This window comes from Castanea sativa, chromosome 6 (assembly GCF_040712315.1).
Source record: "Castanea sativa cultivar Marrone di Chiusa Pesio chromosome 6, ASM4071231v1".
Taxonomy (NCBI): domain Eukaryota; kingdom Viridiplantae; phylum Streptophyta; class Magnoliopsida; order Fagales; family Fagaceae; genus Castanea; species Castanea sativa.
In genome coordinates this window covers 23805662-23826786 of record NC_134018.1, presented here as the reverse complement: position 1 = coordinate 23826786, position 21125 = coordinate 23805662, and the positions used below count along the sequence as shown (strand labels likewise).

The following is a 21125-nucleotide window of genomic DNA, read 5'->3' as shown; positions in this document are numbered from 1 at the left end:
CATACTGTAGTGTCTTTGGATCAAGTTGTCCACCACTGATTTTCACCTTGGTGCACTCTCTTAAATCATGACTAAGGAGGCCACAATGATAGCGAAAGTTTGGTAGTTTCTCATATTTAAATTGCACCCACCTTCCTTCCCCTCCTTCAATGGTTACCTTTTTTCCACAAACTAACTTCTTCGTGGTGTCCACCTTGACCCGAACTCTTAAGCATCTACCCCACTGTACGCCTATCTTAGCAACATCCACATCTAGAACCTCGCCAATCGTTGAGCCTATTAAGTGCCCTATTTCCCTCGTTCTACTTTTGAGTGGCAGGTTGTGCAATTAGATCTAGAATGGAGACCATTTGAGAATCATTTCCTTTGGTGTTTGTTCCCCTTCGAATTCCTAGAGGATTATGAGTTGTTTGTCGTAACTCCATGGATGCATATCCAGGACTTTCCTTTTGTCTCTTTCATCCCTAAACTCCACCATGTACATCTCATCCTCTATTTCTAATGTCACACCCCGCCCCCGTATGCATGATATTGTCCTCTTTGGACAGCCCGAAAGCTTTCTTAGTCCCTCAAGGTTTTGTTCTTCCCCAAGTTACGTTGGGGAAAATGCCTCATACATAACAAGGGAGGGCATTTCTTAGAAGCACATCCCCATGTGCTTCCCTAGGCAATGTGGGATTCCATGAAATGCAAGACCCCCTTTTAGGTCACTATAATAGAATTGTGATGCCCTAATTTGATTGCGTGATGTGTGTGGGTGTGTGATGAGTCCCACATCGGGTATTTACTGGGTAGATCTGAGCTTTATTAACAACTACAAAGAGCCTCAATTGTGACTAGTCCTTTTGAGATATAGCGCAGATGTGGCTAGCACTTTTCCTTAGGTCATTACATATGGTATCAGAGCCACCCTAGTAATCCCGTGTGGGCTCGAAAACACTACTCCACAAAGTGGGCCCTAACGAGGACGTTAGGGATTTAAGTGGGGGAGATTATGATGCCCAATTTGATTGATTGTGTGATGTGTGTGGGTGTGTGGGTGTGTGATGAGTCCCACATCGGGTATTTATTGGGTAGATTTGGGTTTTATTAACAATTACAAGGAGCCTCAATTGTGACTAGTCATTTTGAGGTATAGCGTAGATGTGGCTAGCGCTTTTTTTTGGATTGTTACATCTGATATCTACATACCTTTATTCGGCTTCCATACCATTCTGAGATTTTTCTTAGCGCATCCAGGACTATGCTTCTCTGTGAGAGTACTTTCATAACTAGACAATTTTTCCCCAGTTCTCTAGTTGCCTTAGTGTTGTTGCTTCCCAACTCCACCTTCTCGTCCTCTTCTTCGGTGAAGGATAGTTTTGCCAAAGGAATTCTAGCTCTTCATCCATTTTTTGTGAACTGTCTTGCCTAACCCGTGGGAAGGCACTACACTCTTGCAGAGGATAAGACCTCACTGCTTCCACATGCACAAGCATGAGAGCATTGTTTAAGTGAACAGTTAAACTAGCAACATAGCTGAAATTTGAGGGGAACCTAAGAAATAGTAGCTAAGGTACTATATATTTAAGTTTTGCCCATATTATTTTATTATATTGGATGCTAAAATAAAACTACGGATGCTGTTGGGTGTTTTGTAAAATAAATAAGGTAACTTTTTATGGAGCCTATTTGCTAAATTTATGGCTCCATCAATATAGATTTATTTGGTAGGTTTTTTTTTTTCTTCCAAAACAGTGTAACAAAGAAAGAGTAAAAAACTATTTCAAAGGTTAGAAATACCATTTTTAGTTAAAAATTATTATATATTCTATATTATATACCATTTAGAAATACCATTTTATATTTTATATTTAAATCTTGTGTGTTGTCTCCTCCCCAAGTCTCAAGTTCCATTCGCCGCTCTGTCTCTACTCTCTACTTTGCCACCTGACCTACCTATTACACTCCTACCCCCACCCCCAGCGTGCCGTTGCCAGTCACGTGACCATTGTTCCTCTCCAAATTCAAAGGTCATTTCAGTCTTTTCACATTCAATAACATTTATATATGTAAGTATTAGGGTTTCATTTGTTTGATTTAGAGCATCTCTAGTAGCTTCTCCAAATTTTTGTACTGTTTGGAGAGTGAAAAGTTACATCTACCTTTTACCTACCTACTTTTTCAAATACACTTTCCAAGAAACTCTCTATCATTTCTCTATCTCATTAAAATATTATTTCTTCGTTATTTCTTTAATCTTTTTATATTAGTTTTTTAATATTTCTTTATTCTTCCTCTATTAATTCCCATTTATTAACTATATTTTTCAAATTTCTAACACAACATGTTTAGACCAATCATATATTTTTTTTCTTATTATTCATTAACGTAATTAATTTATTTTAAAAAAAAACTTACCATAGTTATCATTAAAAAAAATCCACCACACACCGCATGTTTAGACCAATACTTTTTCTTTTTCTTATTATTCATTAAATTATAATTAATTTCTTTTTAAAAAAACTTACCATACTTATCATTAAAAAAAGTTTATCACACATGTAGATCAATTAATTTTTTTTCTTATTATTCATTAAATTATAATTAATTTCCTTTAAAAAAAACTTAACATACTTATTATCATTAAAAAAAAAAGTCCACTAGATAGGCTCACACCACACTTATTATCATTTGCCTAATTTTTATCTTTTAATTATTTATATTCCATAAATTATCATATATTTTTCTTATTTCATTTGAAGAAACCTATCGAAGCTTAATTTAAGGAATTATTGTTATTATTATTATTATTCATTAATTTATAACTAATTTTCCTTAAACAAAACTTATCATTAATGTCTACACATTTTATTTGAGGGAAAATTATTTGGTACTCTCGGAGTACCATAAATGCATAGTCTTCTCTCTCATATGAATGGTGGGTCCCACCATGAATTTAATTAGTGAGACCCACCATTCATGTGAGAGGAGAGAGTATACATTTATGGTACTCTGGGAGTACACAATAATTTCCCTTATTTGAGAATACATAACCGGCCCTTCCTATTTTTCACATACCTTTCCTTTTGTTTTATTCTCATCAAACACACACACACATACACAGAAAGGAGAAATAGCCGAGAGAGAAAGAAACTGCTGCCTTGCTCCACCGCACCGCCACCACACCCTCGAGGAAGACTTGCCTCACTTAAGCTAAGGACCTTTGCGAAGGCCAGTGCCATAGGGGGTGGCAATTTTTATCCAAACCCCTGAACCCACCCAAAATCCACTTAATTTGGATAAGTCTTAACCCAACCCAATTAAATATTTGGGTTAAATGGATAAAACACAAATGGATAATTCAATTAAATGGGCTTTGATGGATAAACCACTGGGTAACCAATTACCCATTTAAAATTTAAAGTTTAATACTTTGAAAAACAAAAAGCCAAAATCCCTAACAAACAATGATTAGTCTCTGGTTGAAAGTTTTGAGGATATACTGTGCGAAAGCAAAAAAAGAAAAAGAAAAAATCACAGCAGTTACAGCCTACAGCCAACCGCCTCTTCCTCTATCTAATGTAAAAATTTACTCCATTTTCTAGGCATTTTCTCAGCTATCAAACTAGACAAAATCTAAACACCTTTCCCTTCTCGATTTTGCCTTGTAAAACACCCACAAAACTTCACTCACTCACGCATAAAGAAGAAGATCATAGAACGAAAATTGGGGGAAAAATCTTTGGGCTATGATTTGGATTCATGGTGTCAAAAGTAACATTGGGGGGATCCAAGACGATGTGCTATGATTCGAACTCCATGACATCAAAACCATGGATCTCATCCACTTGAATATGTCTTATCAATCTGTAATTACTCTATATTTTCCTATTTTTTTACTTATCTTTTGTTTGGTTGCCAAGAAAAGTTGGGAGGAAAGAAAATCTGCAGGTTAGTTTTAGTGTTCTTATGTTTTGAGGGAAAGGTGAATTAGTTTTGCCAAAAAAAAAAAAAACTCAAATGATTTGCATAGTATGAGTGTTAAAATTGTTCACAAGTAAGAGAATTTCTTGTTGAATTGCGGAATATGAATTTTATAATAGGTTAAATGGGTGGGTTACTAATTAAGAAGGTTGGGTTAGTAATGGATAATTAATTTATATATAAATGGGTCATAAATGGATAAATGGGTAATTACTCATCCAACTCATTTATGACCCAACCCGCCCATTGACAACTAGTCCAGTGGGATCAACCAAATCCTAAGAGAGAGAAGTGTCGATCAGCCAAGTAAGAACAGATTTCATCATCCACCATCGCTCTACACTGCTGCTCATCCTCCTCCCCACGACAAAGTGCATGCATTTGGGATTGGGTCAGATCGGTTTCTTTGTCATATTTTTTTCCTGTTCTTGATCTTTTTTTGTTCTAATTGTAGCTTTGTTGTTCTAATTAAATTGGTTTTATGAGAACAAGATTGTGTTGTGTTTTGATTGTTTATTACTGTTTAGATACATCTGAGAAAGAGAAATGAGTTCCATTGAGAAGGGAGGTGAGTGAACAAAGAAGGAAGAGAAAATATATTTTTTTATTCAACTTGGCATTTTTTTAAGAGATTATATTGTTTTTGGAGTTGCTACAGTGCTCTCCACGTCAAGAGAGCTACTGTAGCAACTCAAAAAAAGAAAAAAAAGAAAAAAAAAAAAAGGATACTTTTTGGATTTTGGAGAGGCTGTTGGAGTTGATTATTTGTGGGTTTGCTCTCCAAAATTGGGTAGTCTATTGGAGATGCTCCTATTATTCGCGTTGAACCGTACATGGCGGGTCTCATTTGCTAAATCTGAATAGTCCATTTTTCTCTTCGTCTTCTTCTGCCCTCTAAGTCCTATCTAACAGTAACACTTCTGGAATTCACTAATAATAATATTTTAATTTTGATTTTAATAATATACTTGAGCGAGTCAGTGTCAGTGTCAGTGTCATATTACATATAATACTTTTGATTAAATGAAGGTGGTGGTAACTGGTAATGGACAGACAGCTTCAGCTTCTTTGCTTTAACCCGACCAAACCCACTTTCCTTAAACCCTACCCGACCCGATTAATTCTTCACCCATTCGGTGCCCCCAAACCAATTTCAACCCGCTCTTGTCGCTTCCCTTCAGGTACGTCTTCAAAGTCAAACTTTTAGTGATTTTATGGTTCTATTACTATAGTGCTGCTGACTTGAAAACTGGTTTGGAATCCTAGTATAGTATGGTATAGATTTTACCATTTTGCTTGTGTATAGTATAGGAATTTTTTTATTGCATCTCTTATCTTTTAGACTTTTATTACAGTGCCCGGCCCCAAATATTGTTTTGGATTTCACTTTGGAAACATATGGGAATTTGAGTAATGGTGATTTTATTTTATAATGACAAATGAATTTGGGAAAGTGGGGAAATGGGTCTTAAGGTGGATGGTTGTTGAGTGTGTGAGCATGGGTATGCTATGTGGAAGAAAACTGTGAAAGAGCAAGAGTTGGGAGTAACATAGGCTGAAAATAACATTTTTGGGTTCTTCTGTGATTATTTTTGCTGATGGCATATAAATTGAAGTTCTAAACATCCATCAAACGAGTATGAAAATTTTTATTAGTTTCATTTTTGTTTGATTATCAATATTGATGCATGCGGGATCAATCATCCTTTGATTGGTAAACGTTTCATGTAACTTGGTTCTTGTGCCTGCTAAAGTAGTATCTCTGTGTGATTTTGGTTTTTGTGAGGAAATCGTGTCTTTGAAATCCTTACTCTATTTTATGGACCCCTGGCTCAAACAGGAAAAAAAAATTCATTCTCTTTTTAATTAATGTAAGATACGTCTTCCTAATAGTTTCTTCTTTTTCTTGATTTTCATTGGTTGTTTGTTGTGACAGGAATTCTTTGTAAAGGTATAAAGTGTTCAATGAAGTCGTACAGGTTATCGGAACTTTCTCAAACTGAGGTTGAAAGCCTGAAGGCTCGTCCTCGTATAGATTTCTCTTCCATTTTCAGCACAGTAAGCTTTTTTGGCTTTTTCTTTAATAATCCTGCAATTTAAATTAGTTTTGTGTTCATACAAGGTGCTTAGATAGATTTGTTTATTTATACTATCAGGTCCAGCCCATTGTTGATGATGTTCATAAAAGAGGCGATGCAGCAGTTAAAGAGTTGGTGCTCTTTTACTTCCCTTTATAAATTTTATATGTTTTGTGTATTATTTCAGAAGGCTTCACTTCACCATGAAGCTTCTTTTGTCATGAGTTTGACTTGATGATGTTCACATTTCTTTTGCAGCTATACTGCAAAGTTTGACAAAGTTGAACTGGAACAGATAGTTGAAAAAGTCTCTAAGCTCCCAGATCCAGTGGTATATTATATAGACATTCTTAATACAAATAATCTTAGTCTTTATGATTTAATTTGGAGTCCTTTACACCAATTGCATTTCTTGTTCATGGAGGTTTTGCTGTTTTGAATGTTTACCCATTATAACTTTGCGTAATCACAGCTAGACGCAGTTATTAGAGAAGCGTTTGATGTGGCATATGACAATATATATGCATTTCATGCTGCTCAAAAATCAGCTGAGAAAAGTGTTGAGAACATGAAAGTAAGTCAATATTGCTTCTTTGTTATTTTGGTTACCTTACTTTCTATTTTCTAATGTGTTCTGAAATTTTCAGGGTGTCAAATGCAAACGGGTAGCAAGAAGCATTTCATCTGTAGGTCTTTATGTTCCAGGAGGAACTGCAGTTTTACCTTCAACAGCTCTGATGCTTTCAGTTGTAAGTTGATCTGATTAATTGTGTGTTTTTTATTTTTTATTTTTTTTATCGTTTCTAATCCTATAATTTTATGTTTGTGGCTGTCTAATTCATCACATTCAGTTGACATATTTTTATCTTGTACTCCAGCCTGCGCAGATTGCTGGCTGTAAAACTGTTGTTCTTGCTACTCCCCCTAGTCAGGATGGCAGCATATGCAAGGTTTTTCCCCCTTAAAAAAGCTTTTGATTGAATTTCTATTGAGGAGATTATGTACTGAGTGCTGATCAATGTCTTTCTGCAGGAGGTACTGTATTGTGCTAAGAAGGCTGGTGTGACTCACATCCTTAAAGCTGGAGGTGCTCAGGTTTGAAAGATCTTAAAAATACTTTCGTATGGTTGAAGTATTTTTTTTTATCATGCAGGTTTATGTTTCTGCACTGTTTAAATTCCAAAGTCTAATAGTTCTGCTCTTTACAGGCGATTTCTGCCATGGCGTGGGGGACAGAAACATGCCCCAAGGTGCTATTTTCCTATGAACTTGTTCCTCAGTGGCTGTTAGCTTATGCAGATAATATGTATAGCTGTTTGCTTATATAATCAGAGTATTCAGAATAGAGTTGATTATAAATCTTCTTATAAAAAAAATCAGATTAGCATTTAAATAGCCTATGACACTGAGGTCCACCCCATTTTGAATAGAACTGATCTTTTTTATTGGTCATTTTGAATAGAACTGAAGGCACAGAAATTTTTTCCTTGTCTTTAACACACTTAAGTGTAAACGTAAGTGGCTGGACCTGTTTGCATAGTATGGGGGTCCTTTGCATGAGGTTTGTGAATGTAAAGTTTTTAACCTACCTACATAAAATTTATACTAATTTTATAAAGAATATAAGTTTTTGTTACCCGTGTCTCTTTTCTGATAGATGAGTTGTTTGTATTAATTTGTCTATGGAAATGTCAATGGCACTGAAGGCATCCTATTAGCTCACAGAATGATGAGGCCTGCATTTTGAAAAATTAAGTAATTTATTAAAACAATGCCAAGGGAGTGCATCCAGAGAAACAATATGAATATGAGAGAGAAACCACACCTATGAGCTTTGACTCAAATGGAACTTCTCCCAAATGGATGGAGGGTGCAGTTGTAGGTTCAAAACCCACTGGGTAATGTTTAACTTACCAATATGAGTCCTTTACCTTAGCAAATGAAGTATATACAAAAGTGGCCTTAAGCTCAAGAAATAGATGTCCTACCCCCTCAAATGACATTTTAGTTTTCTTCAACTCGGAACACCAGATTAGACCATCTTCTGTTGAAGTGACCTTGCCAACTAGCAAGCATCTTTTACACTAGTGTGGTGAAACTCAAGTCAGTCAAAAAAGAGAACCATGAAATACCACTACTAGCAAGTGAAAGAATGATTCAAGAAAAGATGATTGGTTGACAAATATTGACTTTTTTTTTATTCAAGTTGTCAATAATTACAATTTTCTTGAGATGGTGATGTAGTCGTAGAAGATTAATTTGTCACTACTTTCCAAATTTGTGTGTGTTCTAGTTGGCTCAATTGATAAAATGTTTTGTTATCAAATAAGAGATCTGGGGTTAAAATCTTGCCTTCACCAAAAAAACAATTGGTGTCTTGGCCTGATGATAATGAGCAATCATCATGAAGCGGACATCATAGGTTTAATTTCTAATAGATCTATCAAAACACCACTTTGCAAATTTGCCTATTCAAGACTTATTTTATTGGACCCTGGTGTAAGGTCTGAAATTTTATTTTCAATGTTTGTTTCCCTTTTTTACTCCCTTGTAATTTGCAGGTGGAGAAGATTTTTGGCCCTGGAAATCAATACGTCACAGCTGCAAAAATGATTCTCCAAGTATGCATTCTTTTTGTTGATTTAGAGCTCATTCTCATGGATGCAATTTGTATAAATTTTATAATAATGAAATAGAAGTGAATATTGTCGTCCTTATCTCTCTCTTAGTACTTTCTCTCTTCAATTTTTCCCTGCAGAACAGTGAAGCCATGATTTCGATTGACATGCCTGCAGGCCCTTCAGAAGTCTTGGTCATTGCTGACAGTCATGCCAATCCTGTTCATGTAGCTTCAGATTTGCTTTCCCAGGTGCTTACTTGCTTTGAAAACTCTATTTTTCCCCCTAAAGGAGCACTTTCATAATGCAAGCTTGATGCTGTGCTTTGTTTTGTTTTCTGAATAAAATAAACATTGTAGTTGTAAGGTTCAATTTCATGAAGCTCATTCTGCTTTATGAAGTTTTACATCATGGCAAGTTGCATTTTGCTTAGATGCTAAGTTCAATCATGAAAGATAAGTTTACTTCATACTTCTTTTGTGGACATCCAAACAAGCAGTGGAAGATCAAACTCTTATTGAATCACCTCTTCCTACCTTAAATTGCCAAACATGATGTAAGAATTTGTGTTTCTCTGTTCCTTATGTGCATGGATGGTGGATTCTCTTTAAACTTCAAATTTTCTTCATTTATAGACTTCATTAACTTATTAGTTACACTTTTTTGATTGTCTTTGTCATCTTCTCTTGTTCTGTACTTGAGCTTCCTTTTTTCTCTTTTTTTTTTTTTTTGGGGGGGGGGGGGGGGGGGGTGGGATTATTATCTTATACATCAATTGCATGCCTACCAATGCTCACCGTTGGTGGGAACCACATCCCATGGAGTTCAAATGTCGTGAGATGTTGCTTGCATACAACCAATGGACAAGATACTACTCCTTAGAGAGTGTTGGTGGGGGTGGGGGGGGGGGGGGAAGGAAGATTACATGGGTGCGACATACCCATTAACTGGTCTATAATAAAATTACTTAACTAAGTTCTTCAAATTTACTGAGTCCTAAAATTTGCAAATTGCATGGAAAAATTGCTTATTGTATTTTCTTCATGTATGCTCATGTTGTGTTCATGGTGGAATTTGATTGATTTTGCTCTGTTCCTTTTCTAAGAAACTAATCAGTCATTGTCCCCCAATGTTCCCCACGACAATTATAATAAATAGAATGCTGAAGCTTTGAATGTCAGTATTTTGAAGTCTGAAACATATTTGTGGACCTGGTAGGGGGGGGGGGGGGAGGAAGAGTACATGGGTGCGACATACCCATTAAACTGGTCTATAATAAAATTACTTAACTAAGTTCTTCAAATTTACTGAGTCCTAAAATTTGCAAATTGCATGGAAAAATTGCTTATTGTATTTTCTTCATGTATGCTCATGTTGTGTTCATGGTGGAATTTGATTGATTTTGCTCTGTTCCTTTTCTAAGAAACTAATCAGTGCTAGTCATTGTCCCCCAAAGTTCCCCACGACATTTATAATAAATAGAATGCTGAAGTTTTGAATGACAGTATTTTGAAGTCTGAAACATATTTGTGGACCTGGGTTTTCTAGCCATAGGGTGCAATCATAGTCAGCAGACATACTTTATATCAATGACTAATCGTGAAGATGTATGAAAAGAACACTTACATCTAAAATTTTCAGAAACTATAGAGAGGCATCTCCATTTTTTTTTGGATAGGTAATAAAAACTTTATTGATAAGAAAAGTACAATGAGTTTACAATACTCACAGCTAAAAAAAGGGATACAAATAGATCAAAGGGAAAAACTAACAGAATTAAGGAAATCAAACAAAGAAGTACAATGCGTAAAACCCTAAATATGAGACCACTCAACAAAATCCTAGATAGTAAAGAGTTCAACACGTCCACAGTTCTTTCAGTGTCCTCAAATATTCAGGCATTGCGTTCCTTCCAAGTTAACCAAATAAGACACGCCAATACCATATTCCAAACATTGGAAGAATGAATGCCCAACCAATTCCACCATGTAGAAGTTAGAGAGACTACTATCTTTGACATCACCCACTGAACCCCAAACAAGGAGAAGACTTCACTTCACAAGATATGGACAAACTTGCAATGTAGTAATAAATGATCTATGGTTTCCTCCTCACACTGACATAGGCAACACCAATTAACAAGAGTCAAGTTCTTCTTAACAAGGTTATCTATTGTGAGAATCCCACCCCTAGTAGTTGTTCATATGGAAAAAGACACTCTTCTAGGAACCTTAACACTCCAAATGCATTGGCAAGGGAAAAAAACCGACGGAGTTTTTAATAATGATTTATAAAAAGAACGCACATCAAAGACACCACTACGATTCAATTGCCAAACCATGGTATCATCACCCCCATAGGTATTTTGGATGAGATATGCGCAAAGAAAGCACAAAACCTTGCTGTCTCCCTATCCTGAAACTCACGGTGGAAGAGTAAGTTCCAGCTTCTATCACCCTCCATCAGGTGCAATGTCAACCATATTAGAAATCCTAGCTTCTTTATCGATAGCACAAGCAAACAATTTCGGATATAATTCTTTCAAAGAAGTAGGATTACTCTAAGGATCATGCCAGAACCGAATACGAAAACCCTCTCCCGCCGCATACAACACACGACCAAAGAAACTCTCTGCCCCTTTCCTAATGTTCTTCCACATCCCACAGCCATGCGTTCCTCCAACAGCTCTAGCACACCAGCCACCACTACCTTCCCCATATTTGGAGGCTATGACTTGATGCCATAAGTGTGTGACCTCCTTCCCAAAGCGCCAAAACCACTTCCCTAGTAAAGCTTGGTTAAACAACCCAATCCTCTGGATTCCCAAACCACCTGCCTCCACCAACCACACAACCTTTTCCCAAGCAACAAGTGAATATTAAATACATTAGTAGATCTCCCCCATAAGAAATTCCTCTGAACCCTATCTAATTTGTCTGCCACATGTTGTGAAATAGTAAACAAAGATAAATAATAAGTGGGAAGGCTTGATAAAGTACTCTTCAATAAAGTAAGCCTATCCCTTTTGATAGATATAACCGCTTCCAACCTGAGAGCTTTTTTCCATCCTTTCTATAATAGGGTTCCAAATTGAAGAATCCTTATAATGAGCCTCCAAAGGTATACCCAAGTAAGTCATGGGAAAATAGCCAACCTTACAACATAAAATGCAAGCCAAAGCATCCAAATTCCCAACCTCACCAACTGGCCCAATCTCACTCTTACCAACATTTACTTTCAAGCTTGTGAAAGCTTCAAAGAAGATCAAAACCATACAAATATATAATAATTGTTCCCTGGAAGCGTCACAAAAAAGAATGGTATTATCAGCAAACAAAAGATGAGAAATGTGGAAACCTCCTCCTCCCACAATGGGGCTTGCTTGGAAACCGCTAAGAAAGCCTCCATCTTTTGTCTTCTTCAACAAACTACTCAACACCCCCATCACCAACAAGAACAAGAGTGGAGATAAGGGATCCCCTTGATGAAGACCACGAGAACTACCAAAGAAACTAGCTGGAGACCCATTGATAGGTACTGAAAAGCGAATTGTAGAAATACACGCTTTCATCCATCGACCCCACTTCTCCCCAAAACCCATCCTCTCCATATGATAAAACAAGGCACTTCAGTTCACATGATCATAAGCTTTCTCAATATCCAATTTAACAATCACACCGGGAATTCCACTCTTCAATCTATTGTCAAGGCATTTGTTTGTAATAAGAACAGAATCAAGAATCTGTCTTCCCCCAACAAAGGAGTTTTGGGAGTTGGAAATCAGTTTATCCAATCCACATCGAAGTCTATGTGCCAACACCCTTGACAAAAGCTTGCACAAGCTACCCACAAGGCTAACAGGGCGAAAGTCTCTAATATTAACCGTGTTAGTCTTCTTAGGTATCAAACACAAAAAGGTGGCATTGAGAGATTTGTCAAAAATACATTCTTTATGGAAGTCTAAAAAAGATAGCCAAAATATCCCTCTCAAGCACACACCAACATTTTTGGAAGAAGGCCATGGTAAAGCCAGTAGGACCAGGAGCCTTATCACCCTCAGCTTCCTAAAGAGCCGCAATGATCACCTCCTTCTCAAACTCCCTTTCTAGGGAAAGCTGATCGGTTTCATCCAAATTTGCAAACTCTAGGCCAACAACAGTGGGCCTCCAAGATTCCGACTCCTGATATAAAGACTCATAAAAAACCCACCGCTTGATCTTGAATCTCTGACTCTGCCTCATACAAATTACCATCAACCTCCGCACCCCTCATAGTATTAGCTCGTCTATGAGAATTGGCAAGCCTATGAAAAAATCTAGTATTATTATCCCCTTCTTTTAAAAATAGAGCCTTCGATTTCTACCTCCAAGAAATCTTTTCCAATCAGTTCTTGTTTTATCTGCTGTAGACAAAGATTGCACCCCATCTCTCAAATCAAGATCCAAGAGTTCAGACAAACATTTTTTCCTAAAAGACACATCCCCAAAACATGTTTATTCCAATGCTTCAAATCTCCCTTAAGAGCCTTGAACTTCACACATGATAACAGATATTTGATTTTATATTAAAAAAATCGGATTCACAGTATCTTCTCTTTTTACTTTATTAGGAAAATACACAGCTCCTGCACCTCGACCTGCACCAGATGGTAGTCTTTTGGATCAATGGCTGTAGTAACAAAATGAGTACTACATCATCTTGCACTTTTCAAGAAGATCTTTGATGCTAACATTAAAGATTTTCAGAAGTACATTCCCACTACAATGGTCCAGAGTTACAGAACTCTTATGGCATTATTGTTATGCCTGGTAGCTAGACATGGGTAAGCAGTTCTAGATAATAAAGTTTGACTGTTTTGAGTCTTCTGACCATGTTAAGTTGTGGGAGGAACATGCTGTTTTGCTTTGGAAACTGAGACATTGCATTTTTGCTGACTTATCTTACCTTGCTGTATAATTTTTCAAAAAAATAGTTTTAAGTGAGCTTATAACCAACAGCCATTCTGAGCTACCTACTTATGTCACTTGTCTGTATAATATTCCAGCATTAGTTTTGGTAAAGCTTGTAACCAAAAACCATTCTGGACCACCTTTTTTATTTTATTATTATGATTCTCATAGAAAGTACTTAAAATTTCTATTTTTCTCAATTATATTGCTCTGATAACATGATATAAAATAGGGAACTGTATTAATTTGGTTATTATGTACAACTTAAGTTGATTTGATTATCTATATGTACCATTTTTTTCTTAATTTTATTTACTTATGTTATATGACCTGCCATTGTTGTTATGTCATATGTGCACCTATAATTAATGATTGATCTTTCTCAAAACCTTATCTTTTCTTGAGTTTGACACCCTCTTTTCTTCAATTGTGTTTACTGCCTGACATCTTTATTTAAATGCTAGTCCTTTTAACTCACATGCATTAGAGTGATTCCTGGTTTAGTTTGTTGAGAGCTTGTACCTTATATGATCCCCTGAGTAACTAATTTTCCATTTCAGGCTGAGCATGGTCCTGATAGTCAGGTTGTTCTTGTAATCTCTGGGGATGGTGTGGATTTGAAAGGTATAGAGGAGGAAATCAGCAAGCAGTGCCAAAGCCTTCCAAGGGGAGACATTGCTTTAAAAGCATTGAGCCACAGTTACAGTGTGTTTGCTCGTGATATGGTTGAGGTTAGTCCTATCATGACTGGATTTTCAAGCTTCTATCATGCCATTTTATGTGTGTCATTGGGGTTTTACTGTTTTATCATGCATATAATGTTAGTCTATCTTTGAAGTTTTCAGCAATTGAGATTATCTGTTGAATAAATTAATTAAAAGTGTGTCATTTCCTTCGAAGAGCATATAGAGAGTTAAGGTTCCTCTTCGTGTTGCCTTTTTTACATGGATTAGCTTCCTTGGGTAAGATTCCCACTATTGATAACCTGCGCAGCCGGAAGGTCTGTGTAGTTGAATGGAGTTACATGTCTGGGGAGACAACTGATCACTTGTTCCTCCATTGTCTGCATTCAGTGGGTTATGCCTTAGAGGATCATTGATGTGTTGGTATGTTGGAAAGGGAGTTATGTTAGATGGGGTAATGGCACTGTTTGGTGTGCAGTTCCTTTGTGTCTGTTGTGGATGGTATGGAAGGAACGGAATTGTCAAGCATTCGAGGTTTTGGAGAGACCTTCTATGGAGCTGAATTTAGTTTTTTCTGCATGTTTTATGAGTGGATGGCTGTGTTATCCACCCTTTCAGCTCCTTTGCCTACTTTCATTGATAGTTGTACTTTTTTCTTGATTATTTTGTTCTTAAGTATATTTCTTGTATACTGAAAATTCTCAATAAAAAAAAATTTAAGAGAGAGAGAGAGAGAGAGAGTTTACGATCTTCTACTTGTGAATTCTGATCTTTTACATCCCTTTAGGTCATATATACAATAATTATACTTATGAAATGTTGTGAAAATGAAAGTTTTTACTAGTATCACTTTCTGATCATTATTGATATATATGCACACTGGCTTGTGTGTATCAAAATTGGGTTAAACATGTTGCACACAAGTTGTTTTACACAGTTGTACACACATTCAGTTGCTTTTTGGGGTGTGTAAAACTGTGTAAAACAACTTGTGTGTAATAAACACTGCTCATCAAAATTTATTTACTTGTATAATTTTTGAACTGTAGATTTGATTGTTTGTGATGACAACATTATTGGTCTTTGCAGGCAGTCTCTTTTTCAAACTTATATGCACCTGAGCATCTGATCATTAATGTGAAGGATGCAGAAAAGTGGGAGAGTTTCATTGAGAATGCAGGTGAACTGTTGGAATTTTGATGTCATAGTTGTTATTACTCTAGTTTTCCATCCTATGAAGCACGGGTGCGTTTTGGGTGCGGGTGCGGGTGCGGGACTGGGACTCGGCAATTTTTGAAAAAGTAGGGTGCGGGTGCGGGTTTGGCGATTAAAAAATTATTAAAAATATTTTTATTTATATTTTTAATATATTGCTAAGCATACTTTTTCACATTATATAAACATATACCAAATTTAAGAGTAATAGTAGATAATAACTGGAACATGATGTTCATAAATTAAATACAACCCACAATAACTATATAAACTAATAATAAATCAAACCCAAGTCACAACATTACAACTTATATAAAAAATTAATAATAACTATTAACTATTAACATCACAGTTCACAGATTCATAATAACTATATAAATTAATAATAACTATTAACATCACAACATCATAGTTCACAGTTAAAAAAATCAGATCACAACATCACAATTCTGAGTTCACAACATCACAATTCAGACTAAAAAAATCAGATTAGCTTGAGTTTGATACCTGAGTTGAGACTCTTGAGAGTGGGTTGAGCTTGAGAGTTGAAAGTTGAGACTTGAGTTGAGCTGTGATGAGTGGGTCGGTGAGGTTTGAGTGGTTGAGTGAGTGGCTGAGTTGAGACTTGAGTTTGTGTGAGTGGGTCGGTGAGGTTTGAGTGAGTGGCTGAGTGTCTCACACTCACAGGGGAGACGGAGAGCAGCGAGAGGCAGGGAGCACAGAAGAGAGGCGTGAGAGAGAGCTGAATGAATTAGGGACTTAGGGTTTGTTATATTAAGTTGAAACAGTGTTTTTTTTTTTTTTTTTTTTTTCGGCCTGAGAATCGGAGAACACAGAGTTTCGGCGATTTCGCCCGATACGGCCTGAGTCAGTGCCGCGTTGGCGTGCATTGTGGAATGAAAAAAAAAAATGGACGTGGCACTGACACGCAGGCAGCGGCGTCCCTTGTGCGTCGCTGCGTCAGGCCGCGTCTGATGAAGGTGCGGCGGCCGTTTGCCCCATCTGTGCATCCTAGTTTCCATCTATACAAATGTACAGGACCCTTTGATGCCAGTTATTACCCAATGCTGGTCCCACCTAAGTGAAGTCCTAAGAGGTGGCTTTTATGCAGTCCTGTCCTGCATGTTTATTCACCAGTCTTTTAAGATGTGAACATTGCACTTGTGCTTGGTGGCCCGAGACTTTACCATCACATTGGGCAATGGCCCTTAGATGTGATGCCATTGTGGCTCTCATTTTATTTTGTAGTGCATTTCAGGTTCTTGTGATAAGTATTTCCCAACCATTAAGAGTTAACATATGCACAATTAAATTGTTGCCCTTGTGTTTTCATTTTCATCACAATAGTTAAACACAATTTTCTTCTTGAAAATTCTAATTATAGCATAGGATTGTCAACAGATCCTTCGGAAAAAAGTTACTAGGTTATAGAAGATCCAAGTTATAGTGGAGATTGTCAGCTCTATTCTTACATTTTTCCTTTTAGGTCTCAAAGAATTAATCCTTGCTCTATTACCTATGCAGGCTCGGTATTTTTAGGGCAGTGGACACCAGAGAGTGTGGGAGATTATGCAAGCGGGACGAACCATGTCCTTCCAACCTATGGGTATGCTAGAATGTATGGTGGGGTGTCTTTGGACTCCTTCCTGAAGTATATGACTGTACAATCTTTAACTGAAGAAGGTCTGAGAAATCTTGGCCCATATGTGGCAACAATGGCGGAAGTTGAGGGACTGGACGCCCACAAGAGAGCTGTAACTCTTAGGCTTCAGGATATTGAAGCTAGGCAGGTTTCTGGTATAAGATGATGTACCAGCTGCGAACTCATTCTCATAATGTGGCCTTTATGGGCTCTGGGGTGGGGTAGCATTGGTTCTTAAAAATATCTTGATTTTTTTTTTTTTTTGCTGAATAAAAATATCTTGTTTATGCCATATGTAATTTGATCAGATATGTAGACATCTTTGCATTTTTTGCTGATCTATGTATTTTGATGAAATATCTATACATTTATTTTGGAATAAATTTTTTTCGTAGTGACAATTTTACATATTTTTGTCAAATCCTTATATTGTTATTATTTTCTGATTAAAGTACAGTTGGAACGATTCTATGAAAATTAGAGGTGCTGACAAACTAAATGATACCCTTGGGAAAGCATGGAAGCCTAAAATATGGGTCTGAAGGCACTATAAGAACGTAATTTTGACCCAACCCTTAGCTATGACACTCTTGGAGGTGGTATATGGTGTACTTGGCATATATAATTATAATCATCTTTTCACATAGGGGTAGATCCCACAAACATGACTCATCCTTATGTAACAGGTTGGTTACAATGCTTAATACACAATTGGTTTTCTTCATGCCTTGAGGCATAAATAAAACATCTTTGAAAATGCGAGTAGTTTTTCAAAAATACTTTTTTCGTGAAAATGTTCATGTTTTTAAAACTGTGCTGAAAAATGTATATTTTCTTTTTTGATAGGCCGAAAAATGTATTTTGATAGTTGGTGCGCATGAAAAATAGTAAGGTTTTTTTGTAATCCCAAAAGTCATTTATAACCTCTTTCTCAAAAAAAGAGTCATATATAACTTAGAACTTTTGTTTGCTGTGTATATATATATAGTTACAAGAGGCATCACATATTCTACAGGAGTTGGGAGTAAAAAGAAACTTAGAAACAATGTTTGACTACTATTCTTAAATGCTGGGGGGAATCTTGCCCGGAGCGTTAGTAGAAAGGTAATATACAAACAAATTTGAAACCAGCCCTGTTGTTACCGATTAATTGTTCACCATCTCATGCAAGCAAATTGAGTCCAATAACTCACAATCAACCACATTCAGCTGTCATTGCAGCTTTATGGTGAATTTATCAAGTACACTAAATCCCAAGGAAAATCTCCTTGATACTGCATCTATTGGCGTAGGCTTTTGACTGGGCAAATCCGAGCCTTTTAAACTGTGAAATAGTGTTGGGTTTTCAACAGGTAGTTAATGGGAGTTGCATTAACGTAAAACAAGTATTATACCCTTATTTTTTGCCGTCCATATTGTCAACTCTTCCAGAGTAGAAGGTTCATCATACAATTTTTTTGAGATGAAAAGTATCTTCATTCACATGTTCCAAACGTCATAGTTCTCAATATAAAGATGGGAAATGAGGTTTTGAACATAAGCAAAAGTGCACTCACTATTGACTGTAGCTATAGCGAAGGTTTATGTAAGGAAAGGATTCAAACTCTTTCTTCATATAAACAGAAGCCACAAAACAATGCTATGGCTAACCAGCAAGTTTATGTACTTATGATGTTAGAAAAACCAGTTTTGCATTTCATACAAAACCCACAGCGAAAGCAACACAATGTTCTACTTCATTCATGAGAGATAACATGTAACCTTGAATTTTTACACAAAGAAAAGAAAACATACCTTGATGCAATGAAATTCAAAAACAAAAACTTGAGAATACCTTCAATCTTCATCCCAATTTCACATGGTGCCCAAGATGAGTGGTCTCTCAATCAGTTCTTGTGTACATTGATTTTCCTTTGGAAAAGTGTATTTCCAAGATTATGTAGAGAAAAACTATTTTCTCTTTCTTTTAATTATACATACGTTTTAACTGTTTTGGCAGTTACTTTATTAATAACTCTTATTAAATAAAAACTGATTATCTAATTGGATTAGCCTTTTGGGCCAGCCCAATTGGGCTTAAGTGTGTGGTTTGAGATGGGACCAAATGGACTAATAAGGTTCTAGCTCCAATGGACCTCAGATTTATCTGTTAACTCTTGACAAGTCTAAAGTTACCATTAATTATATAACAAGTATCACTATGAAAATATAATTGCACTCTAGGCCTTATTAATAAATTATATCCCAAAACTCTAATATGATATCATTTGACCCCTCTATGAAATATTCATAGTGAACAAAGTCATAATAAACTGTCACTTTGTAAACAACTATTTTATTCCTTGAATACTTGGTTTAATCTTTTAGTTATTCATATTTATGAAATCTAATTTCAATAAATATTAACTTTAGTAACTCTTTACTAAAGTGGCTAGCCCTGGATAACCAGTTCCCATTAAACTTATCTCAATGGGATATTTCGTGTCTCTATTGAAAGAGATTATGAATTCCATCTTGAAAATATCTGTTCCCTCAACACTACGTGTGGTAATCCAACATATTGGGGTTTTGACCATTAGATTTCACTCCTAATATATCAAAGTAACTTACATTTCATGATCATGTTCACTATCCTCTCATGATTGAGAGTTTATGAAATTAGAAGTCATGAGATTAATTATTCAGGTGACAATTGTTAATTGAATAATTAATTTCATAATGGTCCAGTTCAATATGTCTTACACACTTAAGATATATCAACACATCAACTAGAAGTCTCCACTTCCATGATCAAGACAAACCATTTTAGTTGATGTGTTATAGTTTTTGCAAATGAAACACCCAATTTTATCACAGACTACGAACTATATTTTGAGTTTACAAAGAATTTGTGATTTATATCTTCTGTAACTAAATCACATAAATCACATATAATGTATCTCAAAGACTATGATTATGTCCAATTTGTTCATTTACAAATAGTCTCATATAATTAAACAATTTAATTATTTATAACATGCCAATAAATTGGATTTTAAGGCACAAACCCTAACATATGATTGGTATATTGAAGTGGGTCTTGAACCCGTAACCTCATCTTTTCATTCTATTATTATAGGAGGAAGAAGTGCGGGTTGAGGTATAGCTTATTAACAGTTATCATAGAAATCTAATTATCAATATATATAGATATATATAAAAGCAGAGACCTCGTGCAGAAGTGCATAAGGTTCTGCCATGTGTCACTTTGTATGAGTACTTTTTCGTTTAGCCTTTCACCTTCCATCTTCTTATTAACGATTAGTTTAAGCCATAAATGTTGAAAATTACTAAAGATTTGGTTCTACTCCCTTTTCCAACTTTTTGAACTCTTTCATTTTTAATATCATTAATTTAAGAAATGAAAGGTTTTCTCCATTCAATGTTAGTTTTCATGTTCTTTTATATATTCCAGTTTCACAAAATATCAAAAGGCCAAAAGAAAAATAGGACTGGAGAGATAGAGAGACAAAGAGTTAGAAATTAGTGTAAAAAAGAGTATGAAATTGTCTTTGGTTTTAGGTGCATATGCTCTAAACTCCTTAACAATACTATCAAAACTTGAAACAATACTATCAAAACTTGATACAATGCTTTCATAACATAAGGGGTTTCTAAAAGGTATGTGCTTTTTGTTTTTATTTATATTTTTAGAAAGTGTTTAATCTTTGTAAGTGATTAAGGTACTCAGACGTAAGTAAACTCATTAACAACACTATCAAAGCTTGATACAATCTTTTCACAACATATGAGGTTTCTAAAAAGTATGTGTTTTTTGTTTTTATTTATATTTTTGGAAAGTATTTAATCTTTATAAGTGATTAAGGTACTCAGATGTAAGTAAAATTAAACGTAAGATATGAAATAGTATAAGTTTATATTTCCCTATTCAATTATTGTTTTATTTTTAATCTCTTGGCATGTATATTTAGTTT

General features: G+C 35.7%; 1 protein-coding gene across 7 annotated transcripts; it reads left to right on the top strand.

The window, feature by feature from the left end:
* The first annotated feature begins 4195 nt into the window (after nt 1-4195).
* On the top strand, nt 4196-17572 carry LOC142640834 (histidinol dehydrogenase, chloroplastic). 7 transcript variants are annotated; one of them, XM_075815124.1, is made up of 16 exons: nt 4196-4357; nt 4494-4534; nt 4996-5147; nt 5903-6024; nt 6123-6175; nt 6303-6375; nt 6517-6618; nt 6692-6793; nt 6923-6994; nt 7077-7139; nt 7253-7294; nt 8606-8665; nt 8803-8913; nt 14172-14342; nt 15384-15474; nt 17034-17572. In XM_075815124.1, exons 3-16 carry the CDS (start codon nt 5012-5014, stop codon nt 17315-17317), a joined length of 1482 nt encoding a protein of 493 aa, XP_075671239.1. In that variant the 5' UTR covers nt 4196-4357; nt 4494-4534; nt 4996-5011; the 3' UTR covers nt 17318-17572. The 7 variants fall into 7 exon arrangements, 6 of the variants coding, with proteins under 6 accessions (XP_075671239.1, XP_075671240.1, XP_075671242.1 ...); XM_075815125.1 differs by lacking the exon at nt 4494-4534 and having other exon boundaries at nt 4249-4357; XM_075815127.1 differs by lacking the exon at nt 4494-4534 and having other exon boundaries at nt 4313-4357; nt 6123-6179.
* The last annotated feature ends 3553 nt before the right edge of the window (nt 17573-21125 follow it).

Coding starts and splice junctions, on each gene's coding strand:
- LOC142640834 (XM_075815124.1), top strand. CDS start 5,012: ATGGACAGACAGCTTCAGCTTCTTTGCTTTAACCCGACCAAACCCACT. Junction 14,343..15,383: donor TTGCTCGTGATATGGTTGAG/GTTAGTCCTATC, acceptor TGGTCTTTGCAG/GCAGTCTCTTTTTCAAACTT. Junction 15,475..17,033: donor GAGTTTCATTGAGAATGCAG/GTGAACTGTTGG, acceptor TTACCTATGCAG/GCTCGGTATTTTTAGGGCAG.